A 13,016-nucleotide genomic window follows, 5' to 3' on the forward strand; every position below is an offset into this window, starting at 1 on the left:
CTATGTGTACCTGTTCTGAAATGAGGCGGGGTAAGATAACACACACCCTATGTCTTAGGAGTTGCGTGCAGATGCTATAGGAAACCTGGAGACTTAACCTTCCTTCCTTCTGCCACTCCAACCCGTTCATGCCAGAGATGCCCTGCCATTTTCATCCAAGAGGCCAAATGGTCCCTGGCCTTTGAACAGGACTAGACCCAGAGACCACCTACATTCAATGCAAATAAACTACCTTGATCCTACTGCAAGACCCCCCAGGATCAGATCTTTGGACTGTGCCAGATGAACCATACTGCTAGATTCTCTCTTCTAGGCCCCCGAACACACGCAGACACTGTCCCATGGAAATGGTCGGGCAATAGGAGCCACGAAGAAAAACAGCCACTCCCTGCCCAGTCAGCTGCCCACCAGCTGTCCACCGCCCACAAGAGGTGATATCATGCAACTGGGGGCCCAGCCCCTCATTCCTGTCAGACCAGAAAGCCAGGGCCCCAGGCCCTCTCCCTCCCACCTCCCCAGCTTAGAAGCAGTGACAGTACCCAGTGAGGAACTCCCAGTGAACTATTCATTTCTGACAGTTCTGGGCCCCACTGATGGACAAGGCCCATGTTAGAGCTCTGAGACTTGGGTCAGACTCCAGAGGGGCCAGCACTAGCCCCAGGTGCTCTGACTTCCTCATGGTACCCTAGAGCTTAAACTGCTCAGTGGAAGACTCAGCTCTCCCAATTTCCTCCACAGGGGGGCCGCTGACTGTTACATAGCCAGGCAAGGGGTTGTCCTGAAGAGAAGGCATGTTACCTAGGCCTTGTCCATTAGCTGGGCCCCCGCTGTCTAAGCCCCCACCCCAGGCCAGCCAGGAGTGTCAGGAGCCAGGGCAGGCAGAGCAAAGGGAGGGATACTGAGAGCTCATTCTGAGAGAGGCTGGCTTGGGAAGAAGGTACAGATTGAGTACAGATGTCTGAGGAGCCAGAGCGGTGGAGGTTTTGTGGGGAGGCTTCCTGGAGGGAGGAGGAGGGGATGTGTCCTGGTATGAAGCTGCAGGTGGTGTGTAGAACGCTTCCCCCACCGCCCAAGCTTTAAAGGGCTGCAGAAGATAGGATGAGAACAGATGCTAGCCAAGAGACTTAGGCTTAGGAGAAAGCTGTGGAGAGTTGGAGAAGGCAAAGCTTTAGAGGCCTCACATATACTGCCTGACATGCAAAGGTTAGTACACCAAGAACGCCTGCCAGTGGTCTGCCTCCTCCCTGCTGGATTTCACCTGCAGCAGAAGCAGCTTTGATGCAAAAAACTTCCTAACTGACGCTGTGAGATTCCAGAACTCAGTGACCAAAGTGGAGCTTGGCATCCCAGTTGGCCCAGATCCTCTTGGGAGGAAGAAGAACCGTGGGGGATCCTGAAACAGGGCTGGGATTCCAGGTGGAGTCTTCCAGCCTTTCCGCCTGGCTTGAAGATTTTCCGCCAAGAGACTCATGGCCACCAGAGGGCATCACCACTCCACAGTGTGGCATCCTGGGCTCCAGGGGCCCCTCCTTGGAGAAACTGGGGAAATTGGGAGGGGGAAGCAAGCAGGGATCTCTGAGCTCTCAGGGAGCTACCAGCAGCTGAATTAAACAGTCTTTGGAGTCAAGAGACCTGGGTTCTAGTGGGTTCTAGTCCCTGTTATGATTCTTTCTCTCCCTGGCTTCAGTTGCCTCTGTTAAATGAGGGCTTGGACCATACGGTATCCTTTCCAGACCATAAGGCCATTTCTGGCTCTGAAATCCCAGGATTTAAGGAATCACACAAAGGCCTTGATAAAAATTGCATTTCCTGGGTCCACCCTTACTCTGGGGTTCTCTAGGGCTTTCTGCCTAGCAAGAGGAGGAAACAAGGCGTAAATTTCAGTCCTCTGGTGGTGTTTGCTCACTTGGAGGCCCAGAGGTGGACTGTCCTGCATAAACTGGGGAAGTCTGCCTCCACCTCAGCTGAAGGATGACTGGCTCCACAGGCTGTTAGACACAGGGGCTGTGCCACACCTGTGGCATCCACTTCTCCAGGTTTCAGGCAAGGAGATGTATCCAGTAGGTAACCCTCTGTGATAGCTGGAGTGGCTCCTTCACAGAGGTGGTTGTGCAAGATGCCCTTTTGCTGGGTCCCTTTGGGGATAAGCAATGGAATGAATGGAATACATATCATTGCCTTTCCACTTTGCGCCTCCCCCCTCCCACTCCCCACAGATGCCGTCTGTCAGGAGCAGGCAACAGACGGTCCCGGGGTCCATCTGTGCTAATGCTTCACAATAGAGTCCCATGTTTCCCCACCGACACCCCCTCGGCCCCTCAGCTGATGGCCACTTGGTGGTGCCAAGGCGGGAGGTGGGAGGAGGGAGAAGAAGGCACTAAGAGAGCTACCTCTTAGCTCCTGGCAGTCCTCAATCCACCCCAGCCCCCCACCCAACAAGCATCCTGCCATCTGGACTTGTGCAATCACTAAGGGGCGGAAAAGCACCCTCTTCCACCCACACCTCTTGTAGGGGATGGGGGCCTAGAGGACTGGGGGTGGGGAGGAGAACACAGAGTCAAGGAGACTAGAGAAGAAGGAAGAAGAAAGAAGACTGAGCCAGGCACGAGAACTGAGACAGGCAGAAGGCAGAAAGCCTTTCCTGGCCTCGAAGGTGGACGTGGCCATTGCCCCTCTGTGCTCCTTATGCCACGTGTCTAACGCAGCACATGTGCAAGGTACCACTCCCTACCAGGCCAAGAGCCTCTGTAACCCCAGTGCCCAGCCAGTACCTGGCACAGAGCAGGGCTTAAATGTTGGATAACAGCACAGAGTGGTTAGATTGCAGGCTCTGCAACCAGGCTGTCTGGCTTTGAATCTCAGCTCTGCCGCTGAGTGACTTAGGGCAAGTTACTTATCTTCTCCGGGCCTCAGTTTCCTCATCTGTAAGGGAGGATAATGGTGCTTATTTCGTAGGGTTGTTATGAAGACCAAGTGAGTTAATGCATGTATGTAAAAGGACACAGAACAAACAGTGTGCATTGCACATGGTAAGTGCTCAATAAATGTTAACTGTGAAGGCATAACAGATTTGGGAAGACTGGGGGAGGAGGGGACAGACAGGGGCACCGCATTGCCGCCTCTGCTTCTTGGTCGATGGGTGCTGGGACATGGAGTCCCCAGCTTGTGCTGCTGACGCCCTGTGGTGGCTAGCCGCTCTTTAGACACCAGACGCTGCCTTCCACTTCCTCCTCTCACTTCTTATTCGGGCACCACTGACGACAGAGACTTCGGCTGGGCCATTCCCGCCTCTCCTACCGCCTGGCAGCCATGGTAACAGCCTGGGGGATGGTCCCTACGATGGGGTCAGAGAACGGCTGAGCATGGCCATCCCCCGCCCCCAGTCCTGAACTCCGATTCGGCCTGGGTTCATCCCAACTTCCTGAGTCAAGTCCATAGTAAGCCTCTGTCTGCTGGGAAGGGGGATCTGGGCCTGGCATCAGGAGCTGAGGAAAGGTGTGTTCAGCAGGGATCACTCAAGCCCCTCGGAGGGGACAGGCCAGAATTAAGCCTACTGCTTTCAGGGTTTCCACCTCTTCCCTTTCTCCTAGACGTGGGAACAGGGGGCAGCCTCTTTCAGCTCTTCTGGGGCAGCTGTGTCAAGGGAAAATCCTGGGCCCTCTCACTCCCTGGGGGCTTCTGTGCAGAGTTCAGGGAGTCTCCTCCCTCCTCTGTCCGGCCTCCACCCCTACTGCTGCGCAGCCCCGCTGCCTCTCTCCCTGCCCTACAGTCTCCTGCAGCCCCCTGGATCTCCTTGACTCTCCCCACCTCCCCGACTCCCCAGGCTTCCTACAGTGACCTCTTACCGTGCCCCGCTCCATGAATCGCCAGAGCTATTCGTACCTAAATTTCAAACCTTGCTCAATGTCCCTTCACAGACCCCTCCAGGTATCACGCAGCCCCAAGCCCCGCCCTGGGGGCCTCATCCCGCCCCTTCGCGTCCGCTGCTCGGTTTCCCCCACCGAGCGCCCAGCTCCCGCAGTTTCCCTGGCCGTCGAGCGCCGTGGGCGGGGCTCCAGGGCGGCTGCGCCCCGTGGGGAGGGTCCTGCGTGCTGGGGGCGAGGCCACCCGAGGCCGCTCCCCGCCCGCCCCCAACCCCGCCCCGCTCTCGGAGCCTATAAAGGGAGGTGACGGGCAGCCCGCCCGGCTGGCATCCCCGAGCCGCCGCCAGCCCCACCGAGCGGAGCCAGCGCCGTCTCCACCCGGCGCCCGGCGCCGAAGCCATGACCCTCCGCCGACTCAGGAAGCTGCAGCAGAAGGAGGAGGCGGCGGCCACCCCGGACCCCGCCGCCCGGGCTCCCGACTCGGAAGTCGCGCCCGCAGCTCCGGCCCCGACCCCGGGACCCCCTGCAGCAGCCGCCACCCCTGGGCCCCCAGCGGACGAGCTGTACGCGGCGCTGGAGGACTATCACCCTGCCGAGCTGTACCGCGCGCTCGCCGTGTCCGGGGGCACCCTGCCTCGCCGAAAGGTGCGTCCCCCGCCCGCCTTCAGGACCTGCTTAGCCCCACTCCGTCCCCCTACAGGGCCTGCTGACCCCGCAGTGCCCTCTCCTCGGCGTCCGCGGAGTCCCCCACCCACCTTCTTCCCCGCTGGGTGCCTCGACTCCCCCGCGTTCCCCGCTGCTCCGAAGGCCGTGGCCCTCGCCTGCACACCGTGCCCAGGCTCGGTGGCTCTCAACTCCTCGCCCCATGCGCGCCGCCCCATCGCGCCCCCTCTCTCCCTCCTTGACTCCTCCCGGCACCCCCCTTATCCTACTCGCTCCATCTGGCTTTCTGCTCCCCATGCCCCGCCTCCTCGTGGCCAGGTGTCCTGAATCCCCAGGATCCCCTCGCCCCAGAGGCAGAGACGGCCCTAGACAAGTTGAAGGTCTGAGAGCCCCCGGTGGGAGAGGTGGGCCGGTGGCCGTGCCGCGTGCGTTCTCACTCTGAGGAAGTGCGTGGGGCGCCGCTGACTCCGGAGAGCACACCCTTCCGAGGGGACTCCCCGATTCCTGGGCTCGGGGCCTGCCGCCTGGCCCCACGTCTGATGTGCGGGGCGCGAGGGCCACAGCTCCCTGGACTTCTGCCGGAACCGGACGTAGTGGGAGGGGTCGCAGGGAGCCCACGGGGCAGGAAGGATGCGGGCCGCGCCCACCTCGGAGTCTCCCCTCCGGCCAGCCTCTTCCTCTGGCCCCAGGGGACCTGAGGCTCAGAACCTACACAACACCAGGTTAAGGAGAGGGGCCTGGTGGCCTTTCCTCACCCAGCCACCCTCCTTTGCCCCTGGCCCCCAGCTAGCCCCCACACAATGAACAGCTTGTTGAGAATTTGCATTTTATGAAAATCATGTTGAAAGACAAAGGGGTCTCTCTGTGCTGCCCAGTCCTTCCTCCCTGGCCATTTGGGAACTGTCCCCACCCCTGAGGCCGATCTGGTTCTGACCCTTCCCTTCCTTGCCTTGGGCAGCTTGGGGGGAGGGTTAGCAAAGGCACAGACCAGAAAGGCCCTGGGCTGTGCAGGCTCCAGAGGAAAGGGCTGCTCTGAGACTGGACCTCCTCCAAGGACCAAAAAGTTAGGGAGGGTGAGAGACTACTTTAGTTTATCAAGGACCCTGAAGAGACAGGAACCTTCATCTCTCATCCTTCCCCCACCCCCCTGTCCCAAAAGAACTCCCGATCTCTCTCCTTTAGTGAGACTTGCTGACAAGTTTGACATCTAAGATGTTTTGTCCCAGAAAGCACAAAATGTATGACAATGGAGAGAGACCCAGGTGTAGCTGGGCACAGCTGGTCACCTGCAGCTGGGATCCACAACTGGTCCCTGAAACGGGCTGTACCTTAGGAGACCTGGCACCTATGTCCCCACATTCTGGCTGGGATTGCCAGCCCTTCAGGCCGGGGTCCCTGACCCTAGCCCTCCCAAGCCACTGCCTGTAGCTGAGACATTAGATGGAGAGACCCAGCTGGCAGAAGGTCCTAGGAGCACCTTGATAGGTGAGCCCAGGGGGGACGCCTATCCGCTGAATCCCACTGGGGAAGAGCCCCTGCCTCAGCTTTGGGAGTCTGGATGGCCTGAGCCTCTACAGACATGGGCCCTCGGGATGGAGACCATTCTAGAATAATGATCTCCCCACCCGCTGCCAGTGTGGAAACCAACAAGGGCTTAGAGGTTCATGGATCTGGAACCCAGGAGGATGGTTGTGTCCCTGCAGTCTCAGGTATGAAGGTAAGGCCCTAGAGAAAGTTGGGGAGTGGTGCCAGTAGTGACACTTGGCAAATAGTTGTACCAGCACCAAAGCAGGTGTGGATGTGGAGTTGCAAGAGGCAAACAGGAAGTGGGTCGCTGTGTCCAGGGTAGCACTCTCAGCATCTGCTCAAAGACAGTCCTGCCTCACCTGCTCCTTCTGACCATCTTCCTGCCCAGGGCTCAGGATTCCGCTGGAAGAATCTCAGCCAGAGTCCTGAACAGCAGCGGTGAGTCACCAGCACCCAGCCCCTGCCATGGTCCAAAGGGGTGAGGTGCTGGGTTGGGCGGTGCCAGGACAGCATCTCAGCCTAGCGAGGGTAGTCATTCTCCTAGCCTTTAAGCATGGCTCCCCCGCTGAGAGTGAGGGGCAGGTGGGGGTGTGGGCTGTGTGAAGGGGGTGGCAGAGAAAGGAGGTAGGGACTTTTGAGTCATTAGGTGCTCTTCAACCCACCCCCAGTCCCTGCCAGTTACCCCTCCCTGGGGAGATCTGGATGAACGGATGTGGGAGGTGGGAGGGGGTGTAGGCAAAGTCTATGGGGAATGTCCTAACCCAGGCCTCCTGGGCTCCCCTGAGCCCTCCCAACCTTGGCAAACCCCATGGGCCCAGACCTTAGCCAGGCTGTGTCCAGCTGCTTGGGGCTGGCTACCCCTGCCTCCAGAATGTCAGTCCTCTTCTGGTCCCAGCCTGTGGCAGCCCTCTAAGGAGGGATCTGAGTGTGGGCAGAAGTGTCCCTTCTCTACTCAGTTTCCTGTCTCTACTCATGTCCCATCCCTGATTTGGGCTTGACTTTCTCTAAAATGGATCAGCAACTGGCCTGCTGGCCAGATTGGCCTGTTTGGCCCTTGAGCTAATAATTTTTAAAGAGTTATAAAAATAAAAACAAAGAACAATATATGACAGAGATCATAAGGGGCCTGCAAAGAAAGCCTAAAGCATTTACCATCTGGCCCTTTGCGGAAAAAGTTTGCTGACCCTTCCAAAAAACCCTAGAACACTGGGGTAGACGCTGAACTCCCAGCCACCCTGCTCCCTGCCCCAGTAGTACAGAGAGAGGGGAAAGGCCTGCTGTTCAGAGCGAGAGGGGCTCGAGTTGGAGTCGGGAGGTGCTGCTCAGCATTTGGGGAAATATCTGGGTCAGGCTGGGAGCGGAGGAGCCTGGTCTCCAGGGCCTTTCCGAGGCTGAGCTACTTGAAGGGGCCTTTGGAGGCTGCTTTAACTATGCCTCTGGCTGGGCGGGAAGGAAGGGGGTGGGAGTGGGCAGAGGAAACTCTGGGCTCCCCCAGCAGGCGAGGATCTGGAGCGGCTCCAGACCATTGTGTCCAGCGGGCAGGCCTTCAGTGCGGGAAGGGGTGGCCTCGAGGCTCCCCTCCCCCAGCCCCCACATCTGGTGGGCTGGCCCCAGCACAGCTGGGAGGAGCAGCTGTGGTCTTGCTGAGCCTCGTGACTGGCCTCTGGGGGTGGGGCCAGTCCTCTCCCCAAAGCTGTGGAACAGAGAAGGCTCCAGGCTGTGGCTGAATTTGGGGCCTTAGCTAGTCAGTAAGTGGTACTGTAGGGCTCACTGGAAAGCTGGGGTGTGGCTAAAAAACTCAGCCGGCCCATCCTTCAGGGGACCGGCCCTTCTCTGTGCTTCCCTCCCACCACTAGAGGCTGGATTGGTTCTCTGTGGCTCCACGAGGCTGATTTCAGTTGGGTATGGGAAAGACATTCCAATAATCTGTGAGGAGACTGAGCTGTCACTGGAGACTGAGTCCTGCTGGAATGTTCTAGACCAGTGGCCAATATCCAGGGAGGCCCAAGCTTTGGGACTGCTACACCTTTTAATCCTGATTGTCTTGACCCCTGTGTTTCTTGCAGGAAAGTGCTGACGTTGGAGAAGGAGGATAACCAGACCTTTGGCTTTGAGATCCAGGTGGGAGAAGCTGCACACAGGGGTCGGGGGGTTGAACGGCCAGCCTGAGGGATGCATGGACTTGTCCCAACCCTGGGCTGAGGGTCCCCTTGTCCATTACAGACGTATGGCCTTCACCACCGGGAGGAGCAGCGTGTGGAAATGGTGACCTTTGTCTGCCGAGTTCATGAGTCTAGCCCTGCCCAGCTGGCTGGGCTCACACCAGGTGGGGCCTGAGCCCAGGACACCCAGGTCTGGGAAGGGGATATGACCTTACTCCCAAGCAGAGGGGGTGAGAAATCTCTCCTGAAATCAATTCCTCTTCCTTTTCCTTCTTTGAGAAGGCCAGAGAGAAGAACAGATAGAATCAGGGCTTTGGATCTAGGCAAATTTGCCATGTACTGTGTGATCTTATATACATCTCCATCTACAAAATGAGGGTAATAATGCATCCAAACATCACAGTGCAGCAAGGGGATTCCCTGGGCACAGAGCCAGGGCCTAACTAATGGTGGATGCTGCTGCTGCTGCTCTGATTCCTCCCAGCAACCTGGCAGTCAGCATGGGCAGGAGCTGGGGAAGAAGGAACATTCCATTAGGTCTGCTTGATATTGGGGATCAGGCCAATCCTGCCCCCAAATGGACCCGACGCTGAGGAACTGATGTTACTCCCTTTAAAACAATTAACAACTTTTTTTTTTTTTTTTTTTTTAAGAGACAGGGCCTCACTCTGTCACCCAGGCTGGAGTGCAGTGGCATGATCATAACTCACTATAACCTTGACCTCCTGGGGTCAAGCAATCCTCCTCTTGCCTCTGCCTCCCAAAGCAATATGTTACTTCCTCTAACAAGAAAATTATGCCTCAATAGGAGACCCCTGGATTGAGCAGATCTAGAGTCCCCAGGTTCCAGGAAGGGCAGCCTGAAACTGTATGAATCAATCCCCCCTCCACCATCCTTGCCCCTAAGCTCCTACCTCCTTCCCACTTACCAGCAGCCCGTGCTAGCTATCATAGTCCATTTTCTGTTACTATAACAGAATACCTGAGATTGGGTAATTATAAAGAAAACAGGTTATTTAGCTCATGATTCTGGAGGCTGGGAAGTTCAAGACTGAGTGGCTGCATCAGGCGAGGGCCTCATGCTGCATTCTGACATGATGGATGGCATCTAATGGCAGGAACGCCTGCAAGAGTGGCGAGTAGGCACATGCAAAAGAGACAAAACATGGGTGATCTTGCTTTATAGCAACCCACTCACCAGGTAGCTAAACCAGTCCTGCCAGAGCAAGAACTCACTCCCCAAAAACAGCATGAATCCCTTGATTGGGTGGATCCTTCATGGCCCAAATGCTGGAGTACAATGGCGTGATCTCAGCTCACTGCAACCTCCGCCTCCCGGATTCAAGCAATTCTCCTGCCTTAGCCTCCCGAGTAGCTGGGATTACAGGCACCGGCCACCACACCCAGCTCATTTTTGTATTTTTAGTAGAGATGGGGTTTTGCCGTGTTGACCAGGCTGGTCTCGAACTCCTGACCTCAGGTGATCCACCCGCCTCAGCCTCCCAAATTGCTGGGATTACAGGAATGAGCCACCGCGCCCGGCCCCAAATGCCTCTTAAAGGTCCTACTATCTCTCAACACTGTTACATTGGGGATGAAGCCTCAACATGAGTTTTGGGGACAAACCATATTTAAATGGTAGCAGTAGCCAAGTAGTATACTACAACTTGTCAAGGTAGTTTCACATCCACTCTCCTTCTCCATCATCCCTGAAGCAGCCACAGCAGGGGTCCATACCCCTTTTTACAGATGGGAATGGAGCCCTCAGATGGAGCACACCACGCTTGTGGTCAGGAGGCTCCGCAGTGGTGCACTATCCCTCTAGGGGCCACTCATTCCCTGTGCTTCTCTCCCACCACCAGAGGCTGGACTGATTCTCTGTGGATCCATGAGGCCTGCCATGCCTGGGGCCAGGGTTGGTTCCCAGCTGGATGCTGCTCACCTTTCCCTGAATTGACTGGGTCTTATGGCCAGCATGGACTAGACAGAAATAACCAACTCTGAGGGCAGCCCAGGGTCCTGGGTTGGCTTAGCCTTGGGACAGAGCTTGAGGGTAGAGTGAGGGTATTGGGTGTGTGAGGTCCACGCCCTTTGGCTGGGGTGCTGGGCCTGGACAACCTGGTAGTCACTACAGGCCCAGAAGAATGGCTGTGGTTCTGTGTGTTTGGATCGAGTATGAGAGATATCAGAGGAAGTCTACTGAGAACCATGAGAAGTTGGAGGAGGGAGTTCGGGAGTTTTCCTTGGAGTTACTACCCACTCCTCTCCCCTTTCTGGCTAAGGTAGGATGCTGGAATTCTAGCATGCCCCATGGGGCAAATCTAACCCCCTTGTCTGCCTGGCAGGGGACACCATCGCCAGCGTCAATGGCCTGAACGTAGAAGGCATCCGGCATCGAGAGATTGTGGACATCATAAAGGCGTCGGGCAACGTTCTCAGGTATGTCTGGGAGCCGAGGTGCCTGAGAACTCCTGAGCTCAGCCTCTTGGTATTTCCTCAGCCTGTGGCTCACTCAGCCTTTGATTCCCCAACCTCAGACTGGAAACTCTATATGGGACATCAATCCGGAAGGCGGAACTGGAGGCTCGTCTGCAGTACCTGAAGGTAGGGAAACCCAGATAATGTCCAGCCTCCACCCTCCTCTTCCCAAGCCTCTGCCCTGTGGGGGGTCATTTATATCTGAATCTCCTTTAACTGAAGGTTTCTTCTGTCTACTCCCTGACCCCTTGTCTGTACCCACGTCCTGCTAGTTTCCTGCTAGCTTGTGACAGTGGGGTGGGGACTGTCTCTTGCAGCAAACCCTGTATGAGAAGTGGGGAGAGTACAGGTCCCTAATGGTGCAGGAGCAGCGGCTGGTGCATGGTAAGTAGATCCCGGGGTGTGAAGGGCCACTTATTCTGCTACAGATACCCCATCTGTGCTACCCCCTCAGAACTGGCGGGTTCTAGTAAAGAAAGGTTTACTAGTAAACGTCCACAGTAAAGCAAGGTTTGTTGAGCCACTACTACTTTGGGTACTGCCGCACCCAAATTTCTGGTTATTCTCACACTAGCCCTCTGCAGGTAGTGTCATCTTCACTGTACAGAGGGGAACACCAGGGCTCAAAGAGTGTGTGTCAGTTCTTCCTGAGGCCCTTTTGTGCTAAGCGGCCCCCATAAGGATCTAAGTGATAATTCCTGATTTGCGGGTGAGGGAAGTAGGGTCTCAGGGTTGTGCCTGGCCAAGGCCACAGAGATAGATGGTCAGCAGGACGGAGTGGGGATGCCCCATCCATGCCCTCCGATCCTTTGCGGAGGACACTACGGCCCAGGCCTGACTCACCCCCCACCTCTCCCGTCTCTGCGCAGGCCTGGTGGTGAAGGACCCCAGCATCTATGACACGCTGGAGTCGGTGCGCTCCTGCCTCTACGGTGCGGGCCTGCTCCCGGGCTCGCTGCCCTTCGGGCCTCTGCTCGCCGTGCCCGGGCGTCCCCGCGGAGGCGCCCGACGGGCCAGGGGCGACGCCGACGACGCCGTCTACCATACGTGCTTCTTCGGGGACTCCGAGCCGCCGGCGCTGCCGCCCCCCGCCGCCCCCGGTCCGCGTCCTGGGTCCGGGCCCCGCTGAGACCCCTGCAGTGGGGCCGGGCCCTGGGCCGCGGGCCGCATTAAGCCGCAGCGCCAGTGTGCGGTGCGCAGGCCCTGGCGGGGGCGGAGGTGGGGGCGCGCCGGGCGCGCTCTGGACTGAGGCCCGCGAGCAGGCCCTATGCGGCCCCGGCCTGCGCAAAACTAAGTACCGCAGCTTCCGCCGGCGGCTGCTCAAGTTCATCCCCGGACTCAACCGCTCCCTGGAGGAGGAGGAGAGCCAGCTGTAGGGGCGGGGGCGGGCAGGGAGGTATTTATTTATTTATTCGCAACAGACAGCGCTAAAAGAGGGGGAGGCCGAGCCAAGAGGACCCCAGGAGCCCAGAGCAGCGGGAGAGGGTCCTTGCTAGCCTCAGCCCACCGGGTCGATTCCTGGCTGGTGTCTGCTGAGGGAGTGGGGGGCCCAGACCCTTCTCTTCTCCCCCGCCAAACCACAGTGGGAGCTGGAGCAGGTGGAAAGCCAGGAAATCGGGGGCCAAGATGGGGGTGCTCGCCTACAGTCTGCATCTGTAGTGCCTTGAGGGGTATCCAGGAACACCCTCCCAGCAGGGGATGGGGACCTTGTCCCACGAAGCCCTCTCCTCAGCTTTACTTGCTCCCCCGCCCTTAGCCTTGGGGAGAAATGGCCCGTGGTGGGCTGACCCCCCACCCTCCACACACAGTTCCATGACCCAGCGGGCCTCCAGGGGCATCGGGTGCTGGTCCTCCTCCCTCCTGGCCTCGACCCCTAAGGGCTTCGCTCCTCCCAGGGGCCTGTAACCAAGTCAGGTCCTGCCAGGCAGGGGGCCTGTGTTCTGTGCCCCTTGTGGGACAGGAACCGGCAAGTTCAGGTGGGGTGGGGACAGCACAGACTGTTCCACCGTTCTGCATATTGTTGCTTCTGAACCACAAACTGTATAAAATGGATGGTTTTTTGCATCTGTGTCAGTGTGGTGACTGCCTGAGGGGGAGGATTGGACTGGGGCAAGCTCTGACTCCACCATCCCAACCCCCGCCCAACGCACACACGTCTTGTTTTCTTGCAGCCTGAAGCCAGGGAAATAGGCTGGGAGATTTAAACTTACATGTATGGGCCTGAGCTGGAGGCCCCACACTTCTTCACAGCTTGAGCCTCCCTCCCCAGATACCCAAGCAGGTGGTGGCCAAGGCTTGCCTCAAGTCCTCAGCCATCCCTGTA

The 13,016-nt window shown here is 57.8% G+C and overlaps 1 protein-coding gene across 1 annotated transcript; it reads left to right on the forward strand.

The window, feature by feature from the left end:
- The first annotated feature begins 4,174 nt into the window (after positions 1-4,174).
- Positions 4,175-12,757, forward strand: TAMALIN (trafficking regulator and scaffold protein tamalin). The gene is given in 9 exon segments (XM_008003309.3): positions 4,175-4,508; positions 6,442-6,491; positions 8,120-8,174; positions 8,277-8,379; positions 10,561-10,654; positions 10,753-10,819; positions 11,011-11,077; positions 11,563-11,777; positions 11,779-12,757. Coding segments are annotated over 9 exon segments (1,188 nt in total). The 5' UTR covers positions 4,175-4,262; the 3' UTR covers positions 12,070-12,757.
- Positions 12,758-13,016: the final 259 nt, after the last annotated feature.

The sequence above is a fragment of the Chlorocebus sabaeus genome, chromosome 11 (genome assembly GCF_047675955.1).
Source record: "Chlorocebus sabaeus isolate Y175 chromosome 11, mChlSab1.0.hap1, whole genome shotgun sequence".
In the NCBI taxonomy this organism is placed as follows: domain Eukaryota; kingdom Metazoa; phylum Chordata; class Mammalia; order Primates; family Cercopithecidae; genus Chlorocebus; species Chlorocebus sabaeus.